Source organism: Engraulis encrasicolus, chromosome 1 (assembly GCF_034702125.1).
Source record: "Engraulis encrasicolus isolate BLACKSEA-1 chromosome 1, IST_EnEncr_1.0, whole genome shotgun sequence".
Taxonomy (NCBI): domain Eukaryota; kingdom Metazoa; phylum Chordata; class Actinopteri; order Clupeiformes; family Engraulidae; genus Engraulis; species Engraulis encrasicolus.
In genome coordinates this window covers 25,018,371-25,044,583 of record NC_085857.1, presented here as the reverse complement: position 1 = coordinate 25,044,583, position 26,213 = coordinate 25,018,371, and the positions used below count along the sequence as shown (strand labels likewise).

General features: G+C 43.2%; 1 protein-coding gene across 1 annotated transcript; it reads left to right on the top strand.

Annotated features, from left to right (window-relative positions):
• Window positions 1-18,311: 18,311 nt before the first annotated feature.
• LOC134456707 (basic proline-rich protein-like) lies at window positions 18,312-20,728 on the top strand. Its single transcript, XM_063208180.1, has 2 exons — window positions 18,312-18,867; window positions 18,978-20,728. The coding sequence occupies exons 1-2, from the start codon at window positions 18,312-18,314 to the stop codon at window positions 20,726-20,728; spliced, it is 2,307 nt and encodes a 768-aa protein (XP_063064250.1).
• The last annotated feature ends 5,485 nt before the right edge of the window (window positions 20,729-26,213 follow it).

The following is a 26,213-nucleotide window of genomic DNA, read 5'->3' as shown; positions in this document are numbered from 1 at the left end:
GTAAGCCCATTCATGGAAGGGCATAGTTGCACCGCTTTATGATGCCAAGCTTTTTACATTTTATTTCACACTTTTCGCAAGGTGTTCAACAGGAATAATAGCGTGCCCTAATTTCCAATTTGCTACATCAACATGATGATTCAAATGCGTATGATAGTGACCGCTAGCCATGTTGTATAATTCCTGATCGTATAGCTTTGTAAAATGTTCAGTTGAATTCAGTGGTGTAGTCTACGTAGAACGCAGGTATACGGAGTATATCCACTTCTAAATTCCAGGGATTTCAGTATACCCACTTAAAATTGATAGATCCATTATTTTTAATAGCACAAATATATACAGTATACCCATTTCCAAAAAATGCTCAAATATACAGTATAAAAAAGTAGACTACACCACTGGTAATAATAATATAAAAATAGGAGAATGCAGTGCATGGCCTCTTGGCCGTCCCCCATGTACAATTAGGTTGTTCCTGTACAACCTCAATGCAAATGAAAACCCATTGAGTGTACCTACACATTTTGTGGCTTTCCTTTCATGCATGAGCTGTGCCAAGAGTAGGCCACAGCTAAGCCAATCAACTCCTGCAATCCGGTAGCAGGACCAATGCATTTTTGTGTTAATGCTAACATAAAAGCCTGGCTACATTTTATAGCATTTTTTTTTAAACTAAATTTATGGCAAGCAGTTTATATTTGTGCTGGCATGAAAGACATGTGACATTTTACTTTTACTACTATACAATAGCATGTGCTACAACGTTTAACATCTGCTACCAGTGGCATATTTAGAAGTCATCTCACCATTAATTATAACATACCGTTTCATGTTTCATGTCACTGTCATAACAGTCACGCAAATCGACTGTCTCACTGGGACGAGCCCGACAACCCTTTCTCAAGATGAGAATTATGACGGTAAATACTGTATAAACACACGCACACACACACACACACACACACACACACACACACACACACACACACACACACACACACACACACACACACACACACACACACACACACACACACACACACACACACACACACACACACACACACAGTCTTTGATTTAAGAGAAAAAATGGAAAAAAGCTGATCGGTTATTGTTTCAAGAAAATGTCTTTGAAACTCACAGTTTCCATACTGTAGGCTTTATTGTGGTCTTTTCCATCTTTCTGTTACAGGTGACGTTGAGCGAATAAGCCTGGATGCAGCTGCGGTGGGCTCTGTTCTGGCTCTTGAGTCGCCATCATGTGGGGTCTGCCTGTCCTTCCTGGAGCTCAGCTACACTGTAGGAAGCACATCAGCAACAGTGAGGACGACAAAACAGCTGGATGCGGAGGAGCTCCTTGTAAGGATTTTATTTAATTCCACTGTGTGTCACTGCACCTTTTATGAAATACACAAGTTCTCCTTGTAGCTTTGTTTGTTCCTAGGAGTTTTTTTTTTAATGAATCCAAACAAGCTAAAACAAAAACAAAACAAAAAAAGTAGGAAAGTTCCCCCCTCCCCCCTTGCCGACACTTGCGGGAGCACTTGTTCTCCTGCGCCATTGTACTGCAGCAAAAATTGTCCGCTACTAGCCTACTACTGTACAACTTTACAACTTCTACTACTACTATACTATGACTATTATTATTGTTGTTGTTGTTGTTTTTGGTGCTGCTGCTGTTTGTTTATTTGTTATTTCAAATGCATTGCTGTGATACAATTGCAGGCAAGTTAACATATTTTGTTGTTTTCCTTTCTTCTGAAGGCTGACTCCTTGTCTTACTCCATCGTATGCACAGGCAGTGCGGTAAGTAAGACACCCTAATATGTTTACTATTACATTATCATGCCATACATTGTTTTGAGTTATTTTGTACTATTATTTCAGATATGAAGTGTTCTCACAATATTTTATGTTTTCAGATACGACACGATCGCATCATCACGGTTAATGACGTCAATGAATTTGCTCCAGAATTTGACAAAGATCTTTACTTGGCTGAGGTGTCTGAGGTAGGCCTTTTTAAAATAAAAAATAAATAAAAAACCTTGGTGCCTTCCCTAAATAAATACACTGCCACATTTGGAATGAATAAAGAGTTAACAGGACTTGTGTGCAAACCAAATACTGCCATCATTCTGTTTAAAATATGAATATTACTAGCCGGTTCCCGCACCCACTGATCTGGCTACTTGTTGGGTTTTGATTAATAGAATCACCTTCTCTCTCCTGTCACCTACAGTTTGCCATATCTTTAACAATAGTCACCCAAGTGCATGCAGTTGACAAAGATGCCTCTCCCGACTACAACACTGTGTTCTACAGCATAGAGGTAGGCCTTTTGTGCTGCTTTTTGTATTAGCATATGTTGTAGGCCTATGTGTCTCTGTGTATTATTGAAGTGATGGTGTAATGTGACTGAACACGTTGCTTTATTATGTTTTAGCTTGATATGTGTTGGTGTAATGTTGCTGGTTTTAGTGTGTACCTTGGCACTTTGGATAAAAGTGTCAGCTGTGCTGTTCGGATGTAGCCAGGCCGCGCCCTCCTAGTGACGCAACACCTTCAGCATTGCTTCTAGTCAGACCAAGAGAAATATACTGTTTCTGAGCCACCGAAAAATCAGGAACTCCTCCCACTTTATTGGGAAGCAAACCACCGTCAACAAACCAAGGGATGCGGGTCAACCATGCCATTTGAGAAATGTTGTTATGCTGCTCTTTGTCAGACCAAGTCTTGAAGAGATCTGAAAGTCGATGATGATCAGGCTAGTGCAGATGTTTTTGCCCCCTTACTGATTTCATACTTTACCCCACATTTGGCACACTTAACATTTTCAGACCACCAAACAAATGTTAACATTAAACAAGGATGACCCAAGCAAGCAAAAAATGCAGTTTTTCAGTGATTAATTCATTTCATTTATTTCAAAGAATAATGCCATATAACCTGCATGAGCCTCTGTGAAAAAGTAATTGCCCCCTGAACCTTATAACTTGTTGTACCAACCCCAGCAGCAACAATTTTATTCAGGTGTTTACAAGAAATGACGGGCAGTCTTGCACATCACGTTTGATTAATTTTTACCAACTCTTCTTTGCATACAGTAATTGTCAGCTACAGTGGAAGGTTCCCATGCATGAGCACAAATTAATGAATGTCATAAACTATATTTGTTTCCATTGATTCATGTTTCATGGTACCTCTCTGCTTCCTTACAGCCACCGTCAGACACGTTTTACATGTTATCTTCGGGTATTGGCCACATCTATCTGGAAAAGCGCCTGAACTCGTCTGCAACCACTCTTTATGAGTTGAATATAGTAGCGAAGGTATTGTTTCTTATTTTCTACCTTTTTTCAAGATGGAGCAGGCTTCAATCTTATATATTTTATTTGCGAGGGTGCTGGCCCCAATGTCCCCCCCAATGCCCCTTTTTTATTGAACAATATATATGCAATAAAAAGAAAAAAAGTAGTTTGTGCAAGGTGCAGCCTCTTTCTTGCAAAATCATGTACAACCTTCTATCTATCTATTTATACTGTATGTCTGCCTGTCTTTCTGTCTCTCTGTCTGTTTTCAAACATTAATATCATTAAATACGGTATGTCTTTCAGGATCCGGGGGATTTATCAAGTAACACAACCGTTAGAATGACTGTGGTGGTGGAGCCTGGGCCATAATTCCAACACAGCAGCTACAATGCCTCCATTCCAGAAAACGAGGTTAGTCAGGTCAAGGGTCTTTTTCATGTCTTCCAGCTAGACAGAGTGTGTTCTCCCGGGTTTCAAATGAGTGTAGGATTGCCGCTGAATTTATTTACACTTTTGTTTACATTTTAATAGACATATAATGTGAAATGTATAAAGAAGCTGAGAATTACACAGTATAACTTGTGTAGATTAACCAAAACAGTTTCAGGTGTTTTTAAGAATAAGCGTCGAGAAATTAAAAGATGATAGATTTTTCTGATTTCATAAATATCAAACCAATTGAGAAACCAATATTGACGGCCTGTAATAAGTCTGTCACTACGGTATTTGTAGTATTGGTTAATTGTATGCATGTATGGATAATATTTTTGTTGCATTACATCGAAAAGGTTGTACCAAACCTAGTGGTGGACCCTTCTCCAGTTGTCGCTTTTCATGGAGATAACACAACTGTGCAAACAATTCTGTACAGCATACATACAGGTATGGCACACTCATACATTCAAACGCATGGAAACATTTACAATACACTAAAGCATACATAGGCCTACATGTAGTATATCACCTGAGAATCCTTTTAAACCAGCATGCAAGTCTGTTTCATGTAGTGTACAGTATGACATTTGAATGTTTTTGACACTTCAATACAATGTGCTTGAATATTAAGTCATGATATTGTATTGCTATTGTGTTGTAATTAAGTGAATGTATTGTGTTGTGTAAAGTAACTCCAAGTGAGTACTCTGAAGCGTTTGTGATCGACAAAAACACGGCTGCCATTGGTGTTAAAGCGGAACTTGATAGAGAGAAAGCCAGCGAAGTCCAGCTGGTACTAAGGGTAAGACACAAAGCATATCTTAATTCCACACTTTATCAAAGGAAAAAAAACATACAATGTACAAATACCTCATCTTTTTTCCATTTGAAGGCATCATATGAGAATTATCCTCACAAGGCCGCAGATGTCCAGGTAAAATATATGTTTTTCTCTCTGTCTGCCTGTCTGTCTGTCTGCCTGCCTGTCTGTCTGTCTGTCTGTCTGTCTGCCTGTCTGTCTGTCTGCCTGCCTGTCTGTGTGTGTGTGTCTGTCTGTCTGTCTGCCTGCCTGCCTGCCTAACTGTCTAAAGTTGAATTATGTGACTTAGTCTCTGTTTCCCTTGTTGATTGTCTCCACCTTGTAGCTGCTGGTTCAAGTGGAGGATGTAAACGAGGCTCCAGTGTTCAATCAGCCTCTGTACACAAGCAACATTGTGTCCACTGTGCCACTCGACTACATTGTTGTGAAAGTGAAGGTCTGTTTGCATGGTGAATTCATTCTAATTATTTTGGCCTGCCTCTTTAACAAACTTTTTTGCTCTATTGTGTATTATCTTGATAGAAAATAGCAGACACATCAGTGTAACAATAGAAAGAAAGAAAGAAAGAAAGAAAGAAAGAAAGAAAGAAAGAAAGAAAGAAAGAAAGAAAGAAAGAAAGAAAGAAAAAGATTGCAAGAATAAGATTTCTGATATTACTGTATGTAGTTCAGCAGTGTAGCTCTCCTTACACTTAAACTATTCATGAGTTCCCTCACCTTCACCATGTCTCATCCCCCAGGCCACAGACCCTGATGTGGGGGGGACTGAGGCACTGCTGTACTCCCTGGCGGAGCCCAGCACTATGTTTGCTATAGAGCCATCTGGTGGTCAGGTGTATGTAGTGTCAGATATTCGTCCTGGTACTCAGGTGACCCTGAAGGTGGAGGCAACAGATCCGCATGGACTCTTCGACTCAGCAACAGTTGAGGTGAGAAGGAAGACAACGTATTGGAAACAAACCATATACGCCGTCTTTTAAAAGACTACAACTCATGATGAGTAGTACTAGTAGTACTAATGTTACTATTGCTTGCCAGGACTATTAAGCTGTATACCTAACTATATTTTAAGTTCTAAATAATGTAGCTATATGGATTTACCTGAAGAAATCTTATCGATTTGACATGGAAGCAAAATCAGTTAAAACATCATTATTGTATTTTGAATGATTTAAACCACTCCAAAAAAATAGATAATTTTGGAACTAAATGCATTGTTTTTGCCTATTTTTCCTGAAGGTTTTCATCAAAGCCCCCGACAATGTTGTGCAAATATCCATCAATAAGCCCTCTGACACCGTGCTGGACAAAGTTCAGGACATGGAAAAGTGAGTACTGTTTTAGTAATTGAAAACCTGTAATTATTTTGCATTTGTCAGGTCTTGCATTTCCTCACACACTCTATGTACTATCTCTATCTCTATCTCTATCTCTATCACTATCTCTGAATATCTCTCTCTCTCTCTCTCTCTCTCTCTCTCTCTCTCTCTCTCTCTCTCTCTCACACACTCTTTTTCTCACTGACTTTCTCACATTCTCTCTCTCTCTCTCTCTCTCTCTCTCTCTCTCTCTCTCTCTCTCTCTCTCTCTCTCTCTCTCTCTCTCTCTCTCTCTCTCTCTCTCTCTCTCTCTCTCTCCCTCCCTCTGTCTGTCTGTCTGTCTGTCTCAATCTTTCACTTTCTGTCCACCAGAGCACTTGAGCGGGCCCTGGGACTGCAGGTGACAATAGTTGGTGTCATGACTGACAGTGGCGGTAATGCTATGGTCAGTTTCAGAACTCAAACTCGCCTAGGGCACCAAATAAGCCAGAACCGGCCCTGATGTTTAACTTCATGATGTGATCAATGATAAAAGCCCTCAAACACCTGCAGCATGCATGCAGCTCCTCATAAGAGCTGTATCTGTACCATGTTTCACGTTATGAACCATTTCTCTTATTCATATTCTTCATCTCCAACACCATATAGTTTAGATGCTATCAGTTCTAAAATGGTTGATCTTGGGATCTTGACTTCAGAGTATGAGTCTCATTAGCCTTCATTTTTGTCAGAATTAGGCCTGACATACTCTTGGCTGGCTTTTTTGAGACAGGACAGTGGGAGAGACTTCTTTGGTGTTAAAGGTGAAGAATTTGGAATAAAAAAATGGTGCCTAAAGTCAAACATGGGAGGGATACAGCTCTTATGTGGAGCTGCATGCATGCTGCTGGTGTGTGAGGGCTTTTATCATTGATTACATCATGAAGTTAAAAATGTATTGCTCTACGAATAGCAAATATGTCACCATCTCTCATTGAACTCCATTGATTTTCATTGTGTTGCTTTCCATGATTACAATGACCCTAAACATACAGTACACCTAAGGCCAAAGTTGATTTTCTGGAGAGGTGAGAGTGATTCAGTGATTAAGTATGACACCTGATCTGCGTATTTGAAGTGTTTTGAAGTGACTTATCTGCTCATTTTCACATTATGTTCGATAGGCGACAAAACTTTTGTCTTGTGAAAATCTGCCCTGTCTGTGGTCATTAAAGGGTCAATCTTTCTTTGGTGCATGAAATTTATTTTTGTACATTCATTTTCATTCGAGAGAGTTGTAGCTTTCATATGAGTGACTTCTGAAGCCAAGTGATTAATTGAAAGTCAGGTTATTAGCTGTTATTCCAAACAGATGGGTAGGCGACAACTCTTTTGGAGGCGAGTGTATGCTTGGGATCTTGATAATACTACAACCCAAGTTTGATGGTCTATGAAGTCTTATTTGTATTTTAAATCCAGCGATTTTGACGGTATGCTGCCCATAGGGTTACACTGTAGAATCCTCACCGTGGGGAGCGAAAATGTCGTCCATGATTCGAGTTGGCCATACTCTCTTTATATACGTCTATGGAGTCTGTAGTATTCTCGACCATAAGTGTATATTATTTGTTAAAGACACTTTTTCATATGCGGTCATGGCGGCATGGCAAGGGCAGAGTGCCAATCTGTGATTGAGTTTTCGACCAAGCGTACAGTAATGGCTGTCTGAAATTTGGTTGCCTTGAACGTTTGTTAATGTCAGGGCGGTTCTGATCAGTGTGGCTGATACGTAGATTCAAGGTCATATCATAAAAAAGTACATTAAAAAAAAAAATCATAACAATAGTAAGCCTCTTTTGTAAACCAAGGCTGAGCTCTTTCTGGTCACAGATCAGAGCAGACACAAAGAAGAGACCTGTCTGTTTCCATGGGAAAAATATGTTGTACTGATTTTCACACTTTGTTCCATAAAGTAAAACAAACCCCTAACCAATAAACAAAGATACAAGTGTTTTATTTGTCTCTGTGATTGCAAGGGCTATTTAAGGCAGTAATTGCATGTTGTGTTTTCTGTAGGAGACTTGAAGAGAATAAACCTGCTATTTTGGATGAGTTACAGGCTGTGTTTGGGCCTGATACGGATTTTGATGTGGTAACACCTGGTGACAAGGGAGGGATGGACAACAGCACAATCCTGCTGGTCACACTTCTACCGATGGCTATGCTCAGCCTCATTATTGCTTTCATGTGAGTGTACAATAGCACTGTAACATTACACATAGTATTTGATAAGGTTATGGTTTGGACATTTTCCAATTTGGAGACAAGATATCTTGTAACCAGGGCCATGTCTTAACACATTAATGTACTCATTGTTTCATTTACGTTGTGTTAAAGGAGAACTCCAGTTTTTTGAACATTAAGGCCATTTTCTGAGTGGTCTGCAAATTTTTAGAGTCCCCCTCACCGTTTATTTCATGTTTGCTGCAGTCTCTGTTATTTTGCTTGTTTGGATTTGATCTCAACCATCTTTACAATGGCCGTCTATGGGCACCTGCAACTCTGTTCTTAAAATCACCTTTAACATTTGTTTTCAAGAATATGCAACGCAAGTGTTCAGCAGTATTCACTGGTGTTCCTTAACAATTTTTGTAGCAAAATATGGCATCTGTGGTGTTCTATGTGCGTTTTATGTAGCTATTTGTAAATTTTCACTTTCACTTTCACTTTTTTCAAAAAATGGCAAATGAAAAATGACAGAAGCAAGATTTCGCCTTGAAACTTGTAAGGGACTGCTAGTGAACACCCCTAACCACTTTGGGAGCTGACTTTCGAAAACAAATGTTTAAGGTGTTTTTAAGAACAGAGTTGCAGGTGCCCATAGACAGCCATTCTAAAGCTGGTTGAGATAAAATCCAAATCAGCCAAATAACAGAGACTGCAGCAAACATGAAATAAACGGTTAGGGGGACTCTAAAACATTGCAGACCACTCAGAAAATGCCCTTAATGTTCAAAAAAGTGAAGTTGCCCTTTAATATGTGCTCACCATCCGTCAACCATCAGCAATCACCAATTACGATGCCGATACTTTGTACAATGCTCGCATACATCTTTTTGTCATGTTTTACCTTTTTTGCTATGTCTTGTCTGCCCTTATATTTGCATCCACAGAGCACCACCACGCATGAGAGACACACTGAAAGAAAAGATCAAGGATGCATCGGCATATGTATTCCAGTCTCCAGCAATTACAGCATCTCCAGTAAACAGGACAGTTGGTCCCGATTGTAGGTCTAAACAATATATGAGAATTGGTCGTCCACACCCCTCTGGTCAGCCCAACCAGCGGCCAAATGTTTGGACGATATTATCCACAATACTTGAGCATCCTGAATTAGATCACCCATCATCTATGAGCCAAGATGCAAGTGATTTAATTGACTCTAGAGCATCATCAGGGTATCTAAGCCAAGGCACAACATCTTCCACACTCAGCAGCATATCATCAGGATCTAAATTGTTTGGTCCCTGTAGTGAACCTGAATCTGAATTAGATCACCTTTCCTCTGTGAGCAAAGATGCAAAAGGTTTAATAGACACCAGAAAATCATCATCACATGTAAGCCAAGGTACAACATCTTCCACACTCAGTAACATATCATCAGATAGCGTGTCGACACAGAATGCCACCCTCAGGGAAGGTTCTACATTGTTTGGTCCCCGTAGTGAACCTACAGAGAAAAAGTCTGTTCATAACATATTCCCAAAACCTGAATTAGATCCGCCATCAACATGTTCCATACCCATACCGTCAGGTACATTGTTTGGTCCATCCAGTGAACTCCCCCTTGAGTAGGTCTGAAAAGTCAGTTGGTCCCACCATTTTGACCAGTCTAAACAATGGTCATATTTAGGTGAGATATTCCCCTCAGTATAGTTCAACACTCCGAACCTGAATTAGATCATCATTCACCTTTAAGCCAAGGCAAATAGGCACCAAAAGATAATCCACAAGCCAAAGGATAATGTCTTCCACAAACAGTAGTGGCTCTTCAGGCAGCACATCCACACAATATGGTTGCAATGACCTGTTGACCGTTGACCTGACTCGACCACTGACTCTGCCTTTTTATCGCTTCTCTAGCTTCGCCTGCCTGCCCATTACATTATTAAATATCATTCATATCAATGTCAAAATCAAACATGTATGTAGGGGTTCACATAGAATATTGAAATTGCAGAATGTAACACTGAATTTCGCCTCTGTTGCCTTAGCTTGTTTTCGCCAGCATGTGTCCACGGCGTGAGAAGTTCTCGCATGTGCTGCATACTGTAAGAAGTCAATTGCGGTCCGTAGTAGGAGACGCATGATGACTTGAAGCTTGGAAGTACTATCACATCATATCATGTGATTGTTTTCTGGACCGAAGGGTCACAATACAGGTACTTTGAAAGGATGTGTCATGATAATGCCTTCTTGTATCTTGTTTCGATAGAAAATCATTTACAGCCCTAGTGATAAGCCAGTAGCGCTCCAGAGTTGGAGACGCCTCCCACTGTTGCTCTCTGGAAACAACATGGTCATTATTGTGAGGAATATTTTAATGACATGCTCTCATCATTACTGTTATGGGATGTTGGATTGAGTATTATTCAATTACTTCCTTATGGGTTTCAGCTCTGAATCTCACGTAGCCTAAATACTGCATATAGGCCTACTACTAACGGAACTTATTCATTAACGGAACTTGTAACTCCACTCATGTACTGTATACTAATCGCACATTTGGAATCCACATCACAATTGCAATAAAATGTTGCTTCACTGCTTCACTGACTGCCTGCATTGTTATTTTTTTTTAACTGATTAAGATTTTTTTTAATGTCCGACTAGAACATCAGTCAAGCAATGTATCATGTCTTTATGTATTAGAACTACAGTATATATTATATACATTATGCACTAACAGCACAATACTTCAGAAAGGCCCTAGGTAAGCTTGCCGCGAGCCTTTAAGTTACGCACGTCAACACGAGCAATAGATTTAACATGCTTGCTTTAGAAGCAGTTGACCAACAACATACACTATGCTGGCGGTATCATCCAGGGGGCAGAGAGAGAGAGCAGCATTACGATCCAGAAATTGGAAACACAGACTGTAAGGAAAACAAAAAAGGGACTCCCCCAGACGAGGAGACAATACTGCTAACTGCTCCTACATTGGCCCTTTATCAAAGTCCAACGTACGATCGCACAAATATTTGTAATTTTGGACAAGCTCAATGAGATGCTCTTGAAAAGTTGCCGCCATCGTTGTTTTCACTTGAAGCACTCGCGTGGAACTGTGCATTCTTTCTTACGATCGCCCCCAGCGATTTTAAAGATATTATATACTGTCAAAATTGCAAGGATTTCATAGTAATTAACTGTCAATTGTCACAGCTAATTAGCTAATGTTTCTCTGGTACAGTATGTACTGTACAGTGATTTTTGGTCGGCCTAAGGCGTAAGCTACCTATCAGAAAACCGTTGCCATGGCAACAACTACAAACCTAACCATAAACCTAATCTTTTGGTATCACATTGTAGCCAACCTCATTTTAGGAAAAGTCACCAAGTTTCGTAGTCATAGCTTTAGTCATTCCGGAGTTATACGATATCCAAGTAGGTGCGGGCACTTTTAGCCCCCCACCCGGTCTGGATAGGGTTAAAATGCACCTCATTGCACTACTGAAGCAGTTCTTCAGCCATACACTATTAGGACAGTTGATTATCAGACACTTCATTGACATATACAGCAAACTATGTATCTTTCTTACTTAATACTGACTGGTTGAGGAATGATCCTATAGGCTATGTCTGAACACATGTGACGCGACCTGGGAAATCCGTCGGATGTCGTACTGGCCATTTCTCAGCAAAGACAGAAAATTGGTTGAAAAGCAATGCTTACTTGAAATCAGTTATTCATTAAATTAGGCTATTGTCTTAGGCTAACATCTTGCCTACATATCTGAAAATATTTTGTAAAAATCACTGGTTTAATGTGTTAAAATGATGATTTACACGGCCCACGCTATTGTGAGAGCAATGCCGGGGTGGCCATTATAACTATCGGGACATTTCCCGGCCCAACATTTGGGTGTGGCCCGTTGGACCATGAGGAAATATTTTTAAATTCAGTATTTTCCTCACTTGGGTTATTCTAAATGCAATGATGCTAAATGCGCGGCGAAATGCGCGAAGAAAGGTGCACTTTCTGTAAATCTGCGTGTAGCCTAATAATAGCCAAATTAAATGCATCCCTTTCTACTACCTCAACCACAAAAATGAGGAGTCAGAAACGTAGGCCTATAGGAACAGGACATTGTATGGGTTATAATTCAACTCATCTTTACTTTACTTTACTTTACTTTTATTTTAAGTTCGTGCCATTGGCGTTATTTGGAAGCGACTTGAGAGCCCAGACATGGCGCGAGCACTGGAGAACCGCCGTGGCGTGTGCTTAATCCGATTTGTTTTCTTGAAGAACAGCAAACGAGCGATTAAAAGGGGAAAGAGAGCGAGAGAGAGAGAGAGAGAGAGAGAGAGAGAGAGAGAGAGAGAGAGCGCGACGAAATGATGAAGCAAAGCGCATGTAGGATAAAAGAAAGCAAAGGTGAAGTGACAGCTCATGCCATTACCCCCCTCCCATGCATGGAATGCCTCGCGATAAACAATCTGAATGGTTTGTAATGAACCTTTTGAAAGCTTCAGCTAGTTTGCAAACATCGGAGGGAATTAGAATACTTGACGCAACTCACAATCAGCTCGACAAGTTTTGAATCAATATGGCCACATTTAGTAGCATGAAAGCAGCGCGCAGGTGAATAGACTCAATAAGAAGTCCAGTAACACAAGTAATAGGATGAGGATCAACGACAATCTTGGCATGCATGTTTACAAATGAAATGTGAATAAAACGTTTGGTGATGTGACAGTTGCGACGAGAATGTGAGAGGGGGGATAAAATGATATTATATCTCAGCGGGCGTTACTACTAATTTCACGGCTCTGTGTGCGTCCAAGAATACGCTCAAGCAAGGCTACAAATGCAGGGTGACTTCTTGCTGCTATCGGTCTTTTGTAGGCAACCCGACATCGAACAGCTTTGCGCATCAAAGGCGTGTCGTCATTGTTTTTTCCCCCCAAGTCAACAGTAGCCTATTTGTCAACTGTTCTTGGCAACGAAGCAATGATTTGGATAGGCCTTCTGTTCATATTACTGTAAAAGTAGCAATCATTAAAATGGCCATATTGTGGGTAGCCTATTTTAAAAGAAATACAATTTAACCCTCTGAGGTCTAAGGCCTTTCAGAGGCTTTTAGGCTGCTTGCACCACCCTGACATTTTCAAGTATTTTCAGCTAACAGTAAGCATCTATGCAAAAGTGGAATATATGGTTGTATTGTGAAAAGCCTGACAAGAAATAATCTGAAAAAAAATTGGATGTCATACAAACATGTTTTATTTAAATTGAGTATAAACACAACTGTACAAAAAAACAGGGTTCAGACGTCTTCAAAAAGTTCAAGAAAACACACAATAAATATATCTAGCCAAGACTTTTGAAGTTTGAATCTTGTAAACAAATGTGTTGGCAGCATAAAAGTGAAAAGGGCATTTAGAAATGTTTTGTTATTTTCATACAAAATGCAAAAAAGACTGACTATGTCACTGCCACTGCCTATCTCATTTGAATACTAATGAGATAGGTGTGAAAAACCTCTAATGGCCCACACCCCCCTGTCAATCCCCATGTGCTCTGATAGCCCCAACCCCCCTGTCACTCTACGTCTGCTGTGTTTACCCTACCTGAAAGGGGCGTGTTGTCACCTCTGAATAGCCACTCAAGCACTGGTACTTTACATGTGAATAGCTATAGGTGTGGCTGCTACAGGCAGAGAGTACAGAATATGCGAAGATTTCTTTTCACTTTCTTTAAATTGGGCCAGCTATATAATTTATTTGATATATATATATATTTGAAATCTGGAAGGTCTGAGGTTTCTAATGGTGTAACTTATGTGTTTCAATGACAAAAACTCACAGAGTTACAGATTTGTTTTTAGAGACATGTCAAATTGCCCTCTCAAGGGCACTTAGACCTCAATGGGTTAATAAGAATAAGAATTAAAAAAACATGTATTGAGCATATCAATTGTTATTGAATCTGAAATTCATTTTGCATCCCTGAACAAGACTGGATTAAGTAGGCCTAAGGACAAGACATAGGCTAGCCTACATGTGGGCCTAACACCACGGGACTATTGCACATTAGTAGGCCCACCATGCATGTGGAGCATCAGACAAACAGAACATGGAGCCTGGCTCCACAGTAAACCACACTCACATCCACAGATACATGCAAGTTGTTGAGAACTTTTTGTGATGGCAAATGCAGTTTGATTGGTCAAATAACTCATGTTCAAATACAGCTTTTCTTTTTTGTTGTCATAGCCTATTTGTTTCAATTTGAATTAGCCTACACTTTGTAAAGTTTAAGTTTTCTGTTAACTTGACAACATACTCTACTTTAACATGAGTCCAATAAAATGCATTGTGAGCGATTTTCCATATCAAAGTGGCCTAGATGTGAATTAAAATCCCGGCCTGATTACACTGCCCACTCCGAGCCTGTGTGAGAGTGGAGTCAGCCGTGAACAGCCTGCCTGCGCAGCCAAAGGGCAGACTACGCTTGCAGCTCAGGGGCTTACGAGCATGGAAAAACATCAGCACGCGCGAGTGTGTAGATCCTGTTAAGGGGTCAGAATTTGCAGGTTTGTATTCACTCATTGCCATCACACCTGAACAGTTTAAAACCCTTTCTGTCTAGTTCAAACAGAGTTTTTCCTGGATTTATAATTAGGTCTAAAGCAGGGGTCGGCAACCCAAAATGTTGAAAGAGCCATATTGGCCCAAAAAAAAAAAAACTACCTGTCTGGAGCCGCAAAAATTAGTAGGGTTGGAAAGGGGGGTCCAAGCGCACCCCCCGGCTTTTTTTACGCCACTTGATTTTTTTTTTGTATCTTTAAAGTGTCTCCTTTAAGAATTTGACAGGTGCCAAGCTGAAATAATGTCCCTTGGCCTTCATTTTTAACCATTTAATGCACCTGACAGGAACCCAACAGATTGAAAGAATGACCGAGAATGCACTGTAGGTCATAACTTTTGAAGTAAACTACATACAGAGACAAATTGACACATTTTCCCATACAATATTGACCTGAGGAATGAATTTAAGTTGTTGTTTTTGACTTTTGACGACATTTTAATAGCATATTTGCTCATAAACAGCAATAAAATGAACCAAAATATGTAAACACTCAACTATCTTTTCATTCTTTTGAGATTTGTTGCCTTTTTTTCGCCACCCCTCTTCCTTTATCATTTGCAGTGTATATGTGAATATTATATCGGGTATTAAGATGAAATTATGACCCACAGTCTCAATTTTTACCCTTTAATGCGCCTGACTGAAACCCGACAGACTAAAACAATGATACAGAATGGGTCATAACTTGTGAAGTAAGCTACATACAGACAAAAATGAACACATTTTTCCACACAATATTAACCTGAGGAATGATATTAAGTTGTTGTCGTTGACATTTGACAATATTTAAACGGCATTTTTGGTCATAATCAACAATAAAATTGCCTAAAATATGTAGACATATGTAGAATATGTAGTATCTTTTCATTCTTTTGAGTTTTATTTTCTTTTTGTCCACCACCTGCTATTCCTTTATTACTTGCAGTATACATGTGAATATTATATCGGGTTTTAAGCTGAAATAATGACCCACAGTCTCCATTTTAACCCTTTAATGCGGCTGATTGAAACCCGGCAGATTGAAACAATGATACAGAATGGGTCATGACTTTGGATGTTAACATCATACAGAGAGATCAACACATTTCCCCATACAATGTTGACCTAATGAATGATATTAAGTTCTTGTCTTTGACATTTGACAACATTTGAACTGTATTTTTGGTCATAATTGGCAATGAAAAGGCCTAAAATATGTAGACATTCAAGTAGGCCTATCTTTTCGTTCTTTCGGGTTATATTTATTTTTCAACACCTGCTATTCATTCATAATTTACATTAAAAAGTGTATTACGAGTATTAAGCTGGAATAATGACCCACAGGGTTCATTTGTAACCATTCAATGGACCTGAATGGAACCAACAGATTGCAACAATGATGCAATTCATTGTGCAGTCATGGCTAAATTGGGCTGTCATGGGTAAGCAGTTAGGGCGTCAGACTTGTATCCCAAAGGTTGCATGTTCCCGCGTGGGGGGGTGGGGGTGTAATCAACCAGTGCTCTCCCCCATCCTCCTCCAAGACTGAGGTACCCTGAGCATGGTACCGTCCCACCGCACTGCTCCCCAGGGGTAACCCATTTCCCATACAATACTGACCCAAGGAGTGCAATGAATATTTTTTTTTGCCTTTCATCAACTTTTAAATGCGTTTCTGGACAAAAACGGATGACTACCTGAATAATGCACTATCCTGATTTAAGTGACCATATTTGTTAAGTTGTAAAGAGTGTGTTTCACACTGGCATGTTTCTCTGTCCCGTACATTTGGCATAGCAAGCCAAACTGTCATGAGCCATCTGTGAAGCTCACTGAATGAGCTTCACTCTCGTTTTCTGTCTCTCTCCCTGGTACTCTCTTGCTCTCTCTGCCTTCTCTCTCTCTCTCTTGCTCTCTCTGCCTTCTCTCTCTCTCTCTTGCTCTCTCTGCCTTCTCTCGCTCTCTCTCTCTTGCTCTCTCTGCCTTCTCTCGCTCGCCTTCTCTGCCTTCTCTCGCTCTCTCTCTCTTGCTCTCTCTGCCTTCTCTCTCTCTCTCTCTCTGCCTTCTCTCTCTCTCTCTCTCTCTCTCTCTCTCTCTCTTGCTCTCTCTCTGCCTTGCTCTCTCTCTTTTGCTCTCTCTGCCTTCGCTCTCTCTCTTGCTTTCTGTCTCTGTCTCTCTCTGCCCGTCTGCCTTGCTCTGTCTGCCTGCCTTGTTCTCGTTCTCGTTTTGTCTGTCTGTCTGTCTGTCTGTCCTGTCTCTGTCTGTCGTTATGTGTGTCTGTCTATCTGGTTATCTCTGTCTACCTGATTCTCTCTACCGGTTAACTACCTTAATTACTTTCTATCATCTGCCACTCTATTCTCTGTTCTGTCTTTGCTCTGTCTGATCGTCTCCACCTGTCTCGACTCATTGTCTCTCGTTAACCTCCCTGCTGTATCCCATCTCCCTCTTGATTCCTCTGTGTATATCTAGTCCTGTCTTTGTGTTTGTCCTTGTCGGATCGTCTGCCAACCTGGCTCCTGTGTTCCTGTGTTCCTGTGTTCCTGTGTATCTCTGTCTCTCTGTTCCGGTTTGTCTGCGTTCCTGACCTCCTCCGTTATCCTGCACCTGATCCCGACCCATACCTGAACCCGAACCTGTTCTGCCTGACTTCCCGATCTTGACCTGGACCCGTCTGACATCCTCTGCTCTCCTGCCCCGGTAAACCTGATCTGCCTTCTGCCTTTTGACTACGCTTTCCGAAATTTCCCTGAATGGTACTTCTGTCTTTTAATTTGCCTGTTGTGTGTGTGTTCCCCCCCCAGGACTTCTGGCACCCCCATCACCAGCTCCAAAGGACGCGTCTCTGCCACTGGGACACACACACACACACAGGTCCCTGGGCACCCGGACTCAATCACTCACAATTCCCCAAAAACCTTAAAATAAAAGCACGAAACGTGACGCAACTGGGTCCTCATCTTTCCATCCGTGACAGTACGATCCGACCAACATGGACCCAGCGCACGTCTCAACCAGCCAGACTCCCCAATCACCTACAGCCATGAAGTTCATCTTACTGCAACAACAACAGCAACTCCGGCAGAACCAACAACAACTCGACAAGATCACAGAACTGCTCGCCCTCCGGAATGCTTTGCCTCTGCCCGCCAGTCCAGCCACGTCCACTCTGCCCGCCAGTCCAGCCACGTCCACTCTGCCCGCCGGTCCAGCCCCGTCCACTCTGCCTGCCAGTCCAGCCCCGTCCACTCAACCCTGTTCATCTGTCCTTCCAACCCAGCAGCCTAACATAGCTACCTGCCTCCAGCATTTGGAGGACTATTACATCCTGAGGAAGAAGTTGACTCCAGCCCTCAACTCTGTGATGAACACAAAGAGGCAGCTGGTGGCTGTGAGAATTCTCACCGACACCCTGCAGCAGAGGCCATAGCTCCTAGAGTTTGGCCTCACTGACGAAAGGGACAGCATGCAGCTTCATGAGAAGCAATTACAACTTCTGCTGGCAGTGGAGGAGAGGGCAGCCTTGGCCAACCCATCTCACCCAGACCCAGACCCTTATGTTGCTGAGACGCCAGCCCACAAGCCGGATGCAGCTGAAACTCGGACCCCCAAAGACACGCCAAGAGGTCTGTCCGGTAACCCCGAAGGCGTTGTTCTGTCCGGGACCCCCGAAGGCGTCGTTCCGTCCGGGACCTCCGAAGGCGTCGTTCCGTCCCGGACCCCCGGAGGCGCCGTTCCGTCCCGGACCCCCGGAGGCGCCGTTCCGTCCCGGACCCCCGAAGGCGCCGTTCCGTCCCAGACCCCCGAAGGCGCCGTTCCGTCCCGGACCCGCCAAGGCGCCGTTCCGTCCCGGACCTCCGAAGGCGTCGTTCCGTCCCGGATCCCCGGAAGACGTTGTTCCGTCCAGACCCCAAAAGACGTCGTTCCGTCCGGGACCCCCAAAGACGTCGTTCCGTCCGGGACCCCCAAAGACGTCGTTTCGTCCGGGACCCCCAAAGACGTCGTTTCATCCAGGGCCCCAGAAGACGACCTTCCGCCCTGGACCCCTGAAGGGGTCGTTCCTTCCTGGACCTCCGAAGGCGTCGTTCCGTCTGGGACCCCCTAAGACGTCGTTCAGGCAGAGTTCCCTGAAGACGTTGCTCCGTCCGGGACCCCCGCTCTGGCCGAGACCCTCGATTCGGCCGAGACCCCTGGCCGCAATACCGTCCACCTGCCTGACCTCTCTGCAACCGGACCCCCAATCCTGTCCGCAGCCGGACCCCAAATCCTCTCTGCAGCTGGACCCCCGGCCCTCTCTGCAGCCGGACCCCCAAGCCTGTCTGCAACCAGACCCCCGGCCCTGTCCGCCTGTCCTGATGCCGGCCCCCCTGATATGCCTGACCCGCCTAATGGCGGCCCCCCTGATCTGCCTGACCCGCCTGATGCCGGGCCCCCTGATCTGCCTGATGCCGGGCCCCCTGATCTGCCTGACCCGCCTAATGGCGGACCCCCTGATATGCTTGACTCACCGGACGCCAGTCTCGCAACTGTCAACACCCCTGCGGCTGCAGTTGCCCTTGAGGTTAGGCCCGTGACTGGCGTAGCCCTCCAAGAAGATGGCCATCCTGCCGTGTCCACCTGTGGCTATGAAGTCACCACCTCTGATGGACCTGTGGCCGCCCTTTTGCCTGCTGGCACTGCCTCCAGCCCCACTGGCTCAGCCCCTGACCTAGATGGCTCCGCCCCCAACCCGGATGACTCCGCTCCTGGTCCCGCTGGCTCCGCCCCTGACCCGAATGGCTCCGCCCCTGGTCCTGCTGGCTCCGCCACTGGTCCTGCTGGCTCCGCCCCTGGCCCGGATGGCTCCGCCCCTGGTCCTGCTGGCTCAGCCCCTGGCCCGGATGGCTCCGCCCCCGAACCGGATGGCTCCGCCCCTGGTCCCACTGACTCCGCCCCTGGTCCTTCTGGCTCTGATGGTTCCGCCCCCGACCCGGATGACTCCGCCTCTGGTGCTGATGGCTCCACCCTTGTCCTTGATGGCTCCGCCCCTGGTCCCAATGGCTCTGCCCCTGTCCTTGATGGCCTGGCTCTTAGTTCTGTGAGCTCTGCCCCCACTCCTGCTGACTCTGCCCCCTTTCCAGATGACTCTGGCAACTGCCCAGGTGGCTCCGCCCACAATCCCACCTCTCCTGCTCCTGATCCCACCTCTCCTGCTCCTGATCCTGCCTCCCAGTGTGCTCCAGATCCTGCGTCTGCTGACCCGGCCTACCTGTCTTCGTTTGCCTGCCAGCCTGCCCTTCCTCCTGCATACCTACCTCCCCAATTATCTCCTGTGTCCACACCTTTCCCAAGTCCTGTATCCCAGCCTGTCCCGCCTCCTGTGTCCCATGTGTTCAAGTCTGCTCCACCTCCTGTGCACAAACCTGATCTCACGTCTGACCATCACCCAGTGCTTCCTGGACCCCTGCTTGTTCCCGTGCCAGTCACCATCCCTGTAACTGTGCCTCTCACCGTCCCAGTGTCAGTCCCTGTCTGCATCCAAGTACCCACCCCTGTGTCTGTCAGAGTCCCTGTCCATGTTCCAGCCCAAGCAACGACCCTTTTCCCTGCACCTGCGTTTGTCAACGTCATTGTGATTGTGCCTGTCCCCGTCATTGTTCCAATCACTGTTCCTGTCTCTGTCCCGGTCACTGTGCCTTTAAAAGTCCCTGTGTTTGTTCCTGTGAATGTACCCCCCACTGCTGTGTCAGCTTCTGGACCACCACCTGTGCCCTCTGCCTGTGCCCGTCCCACGACTTGTGCCACATCCTCAGCCCGGCCCTGTGCTTCGGCCTGTTCCTCTGCCTCAGTGCGACCCTCTGCTTCGGCACGGTCCTCTACCTCTGCCGGTCCCTCTGCTTTGCTTCGTCCCTCTGCCGGCTCCCCCGTCCGCCCGCCCGGTGTGGTGGTGCCTCTTGGGGACTTCTGGGGCCGTCCCTTGAGGGGGGGGTTCTGTCATGAGCCATCTGTGAAGCTCACTGAATGAGCTTCACTCTCGTTTTCTGTCTCTCTCCCTGGTACTCTCTTGCTCTCTCTGCCTTCTCTCTCTCTCTCTTGCTCTCTCTGCCTTCTCTCTCTCTCTCTTGCTCTCTCTGCCTTCTCTTGCTCTCTCTGCCTTCTCTCGCTCGCCTTCTCTGCCTTCTCTCGCTCTCTCTCTCTTGCTCTCTCTGCCTTCTCTCTCTCTCTCTCTCTCTGCCTTCTCTCTCGCTCTCTCTCTCTCTCTCTCTCTCTCTCTCTCTTGCTCTCTCTCTGCCTTGCTCTCTCTCTTTTGCTCTCTCTGCCTTCGCTCTCTCTCTTGCTTTCTGTCTCTGTCTCTCTCTGCCCGTCTGCCTTGCTCTGTCTGCCTGCCTTGTTATCGTTCTCGTTTTCTCTGTCTGTCTGTCTGTCTGTCTGTCCTGTCTCTGTCTGTCGTTATGTGTGTCTGTCTATCTGGTTATCTCTGTCTACCTGATTCTCTCTACCGGTTAACTACCTTAATTACTTTCTATCATCTGCCACTCTATTCTCTGTTCTGTCTTTGCTCTGTCTGATCGTCTCCACCTGTCTCGACTCATTGTCTCTCGTTAACCTCCCTGCTGTATCCCATCTCCCTCTTGATTCCTCTGTGTATATCTAGTCCTGTCTTTGTGTTTGTCCTTGTCGGATCGTCTGCCAACCTGGCTCCTGTGTTCCTGTGTATCTCTGTCTCTCTGTTCCGGTTTGTCTGCGTTCCTGACCTCCTCCGTTATCCTGTACCTGATCCCGACCCATACCTGAACCCGAACCTGTTCTGCCTGACTTCCCGATCTTGACCTGGACCCGTCTGACATCCTCTGCTCTCCTGCCCCGGTAAACCTGATCTGCCTTCTGCCTTTTGACTACGCTTTCCGAAATTTCCCTGAATGGTACTTCTGTCTTTTAATTTGCCTGTTGTGTGTGTGTTCCCCCCCCAGGACTTCTGGCACCTCCATCACCAGCTCCAAAGGACGCGTCTCTGCCACTGGGACACACACACACACAGGTCCCTGGGCACCCGGACTCAATCACTCACAATTCCCCAAAAACCTTAAAATAAAAGCACGAAACGTGACGCAACTGGGTCCTCATCTTTCCATCCGTGACACAAACAGTCTATATCTGCAGAAAAAGGTGGAAGACACAGCTTCATGTTCATGCAGCTACAAACAAATTACATGTGGAGGTTTTGCAATATGAAAAAGGAAAGAATATGTACACACCACAGATGCTCCCTTGTCGTGAGACACCTGACGAAGACCTTACAGGTGTCAGCATTTCACACATTAAATCACGACAAGGGAGCTTCTGTGGTGTGCAGATAGTCCTTCCTTTTTTCTTGTGTGTTCTTTAATAATAATAATAATAATAATAATAATAATAATAATAATTGTATTTGTATAGCACTGTGTCATACAAGGCATGTAACTCAAAGTGCTTAACAAATGGGAAAAAACATCATTGTTAGAGATGGATTTAAAAGGAGAGGTATAGAGGAGAGGCAGGAATAGCAGGAAAGGCAGAGGAAGAAGAGATAGACAGAGATTGTAGAGTCATAAGGTCAACGTAGGTTGTCCTGCGGCAATTGCTTTTTGGGATGTGCCTTTGCCTCACATTTTTTTTAAGGTTCTGCTAATAAGTCATTAACCCATTGATGCTGGATGTTGCATCGCGCAAAATGGCCTGGCGCCTGGAGCTGCATGACGCACCATTCAAGCTCATGAGATTTGAAACAATTTTGTTAAAAATCTTGGTAGAGATTAATGAACACATTCTAATGCATGATGAGGGTCTTTGCATTTAAATGCAACTTCCATTTAAATGCGTTTAAATGCAAATGTGCTTCAGAGACTGAGATATTTAGGCTGAGGGCAACTTTTCTTAAAATGGGCTTAGGCATTGAGCAACCTTTTTTGCAGGTGCTTTAGGCATCAATGGGTTAAGGAGCTTTCTTTGTTTCTTGAACCTCTGAATGATGATGGTGTTAGTTGGTTATTAAGTGGAAGATATATTTTTGAAAATGAGATACTGTTTCAATCTGAAACTCAATAGAATAATCAAATGTGTACTTTAAATGAGCAATAAGAAGCACCCAATAAAACTTGATCGAATGAAAAAAGACTGCTCATCTTCTACACATTTTGGGTATTTTAATGCTATTTTTGTCCAGGAACACGGTTTAAAGGTTGATGACGGTCATTCACAAGTGCTTCATTGAATTTATTGGTTCAGTATTGTATGGGGAAATGGGTTAGCTTTTCTTCTCTTTGTGGTTTACTTCTGAAGTCAACTCACACTAGGTCTTTTTATAAAGTATTATAAGTTTAAATGTTGTCAAATCAACAACTTAATTTCCTTTTTCAGGTCAGTATTGTATAGTAAAATGTGTTCATTTGTCTCTGTATATAGTTTAATTCAAAAGTTGTGACCCGTTCTGTGTCATTGTTTCAATCTGTTCCAGTCAGGCTCATTAAAGGGTTAAAAATAGAGACTGTGGGTCCTTATTTCAGCCTAAAACCCAATATAGTCACATGTGCACTGCAAATGATAAAGAAGGGGCCGGTGGTGGACAAAAGACAATAAAACTCGAAAGAATGAAAAGATACGTGTCTACATATTTTAGGCTATTTTATTGTTGATTATGACCAAAAATGAAGTTCAAATGTTGTCAAATGTCAACAACTTAATATCATTCATCAGGTTAATATTGTGTGGGAAAATGTGTTCATTTGTCTCTGTATGTAGTTTATTTCAAAAGTTATGACCCATTCTGTATCATTGTTTTAGTCTGTCGGGTTGCAGTCAAGTAACCTGGCTCTCGCAGGCGAGCTCACGAAGTGTAACGAAGATGCACGAAGCACTAGGGGTCTCGCGAGAGCCAGGCTAGCAGTCAGGCGCATTAAAGGGTCAAAATGGTGACTGGGGGTTTCAGCTTAATACCCGATATAATACTCACATTTACACTGCCGATGATAAAGGAAGAGCGGTTGGTGGAAAAAAGACAACAAAACTCAAAAGAATGAAAAGATATTTGAGTGTCTACATATTTTGGGTCATTTTATTGCTGTTTAAGAGCAAATATGCTATTTAAATGCCGTCAAAAGTCAAAAACAACAACTTAAATTCATTCCTCAGGTCAATATTGTATGGGAAAATGTGTCAATTTATCTCTGTATGTAGTTTACTTCAAAAGTTATGACCAATGTCTGTCATTGTTTCAATCTGTTGGGTTCCTGTCAGGTGCATTAAATGGTTAAAAATGAAGGCCAAGGGATTTTTTTTCAGCTTGGCACCTGTCAAATTATTAAAGTTGACACTTTAAAGATACAAAAAAATCAGGTGGCATTAAAAAAGCCGGGGGGTGCGCGTGGACCCCCCTTTCCAACCCTACTAAATCTAAAAGCCTTATAAGGCAACATGGACTGTCAAGACATGAGCTGTATGCCTAATATTAAAATTACTTAAGAAGGCTTCAAATACAAAATCAACATTCATGAACATGTTTATTTTCCCTGCAGCAGTGCATCCTGGAGAGAATTACGTACCATGTGACTACTGGTGATACGATATGCTGCTTCAAGTTTAGCCTAACTACCATTACAATAACAATGAGTTATGTTTTGTTGCACTGATTTAATTATATAAGCAATGTAGCAGAGTGGAACTTTTACTGTAATTAATTAAAATAATAATTACCTATTTTAAAAAGATTATTGCACGACTACGCCACTGGGGGACTTCCACCCCAGAATATATTTTGCTTTAAACCAGTAGTAACAAGGCACAGAGGTTCGTGAAGGACACCAGAGTCTGGGTTTACATACAATTAACATTCTTTTATTAATACAAGTATTTCATATATAAACCACAACAGTACAAAATATCTAAAATGCCCGCTACAATGGGCCACTTCAGTCAGTTATAAAAGGTGGGCTGCACATATGTCCGAATCAGCCAATACGGCCCAGTGATTCCCCCAACAATCAGCACTGATTCACATCCAAAACATCCAAAAATATTGTTACAGTGAACCCCTTAGGCTATCAGTAATGTCATAGCAACGTTGTTATGATCTAGTTGAGTCTTTCCAGTGTGAACGGGCCCGACGGCAGGCCGATCTACGCAAAGACGCTACGGGAGATGAAATGAGTTCATCACCCAGGGGTGCATCCATGGATGGGGTAACAAAGGCCTGGGGGGCCACAGGAGGTGCTGAGCAGTCAGGGCAAACCAAACCCATACCGTCCCCAACCTGACCTCAAGGGGTGTCCCCTCCTGGGTAACATCGTGTACAAACAAATAATGAACCTGAATAGCATTGAGGAGAAACAAGCATACCTCCTCAGTTTCTTTCTTTTATTTTCTTTTCTTTAATGTATCCCTACTACAACCATCCATTCCTACCCAATACTTAGTGAGAGCCCCACATAGTTGTTCGGACCTTCTTGTCCCAGTCTAGCCCTGATTAACAGCCGAAACATCCAAACATCCCCAACTCTATGCTACAATATAGATAATGGAGAAAGGATGAGTTCCACAGCAAGGGGTGGATTCAGGGATGGGTCAACAAGACACAGGTGCACGGGGGGGCACAGGTGTTGGGGAGTCAGGGCAAACTGACACTTCTTCCAACCCGACCTCAAGGGGTGTCCCCCTACAAGTGAGTACAGTGGGCTGTATCTATATCAGGTCAAAACAAACAAATTGCCAACAATGAAAAATTAACATTAGGGCTGAAGAGAAATGAACAGCCCTCTTTGGTTGAATTTCCATCCATTCAATACTTTTGTGCTGAATCCTGATCAGACTTGAACTTGCGGGGCTCATCAAAGGACCCGTCACTCATCCTCCTGTGACAGGAAAAGTGTTGATAAAGACAGAGTGATTTTTTATGACAACATGTACATTTATTCAACTTAAATCCTACCAGCCAGCCTTTGCTTTTTCCCCCTTATACTGTAAATTTTGTTAACAAATAATTGAAATATAGTACACATGTATTATCAGTAATTTAATAATGATGTTTTTTAATTGATTAAAAATAAATCATTTAAATGATTAATAGTAACATTTAATTTACTAAAGTCAGTCAAGGACTGCCGTCACCAATATGAATTATTATTATCCTTGTTTTTGACATATTTTATAGTTTCAGAAATTTGGTTGAATTTGCATACTTTTGTGCTGAATCCTGATCAGACTTGAACTTGCGGGGCTCATCAAAGGACACGTCACTTATCCTCCTGTGACAGACAGGAAAAATGTTGATAAAGACAGACTGATTTTTTATGACATGTACATTTATACCCCTTCAGCAAAGCTTCTAGGATATCTGGAGTCAGTGAACATGTTTCTTGACTTCATGCCATATCACCTGAATTGTTTTTTTGTCAGGGCTTTGACTGGACTATTCCAGAAAGTATATTTCATTGTTACGAAGCCATTAGATAAAGACAGACTCATTTTTATGACAACAT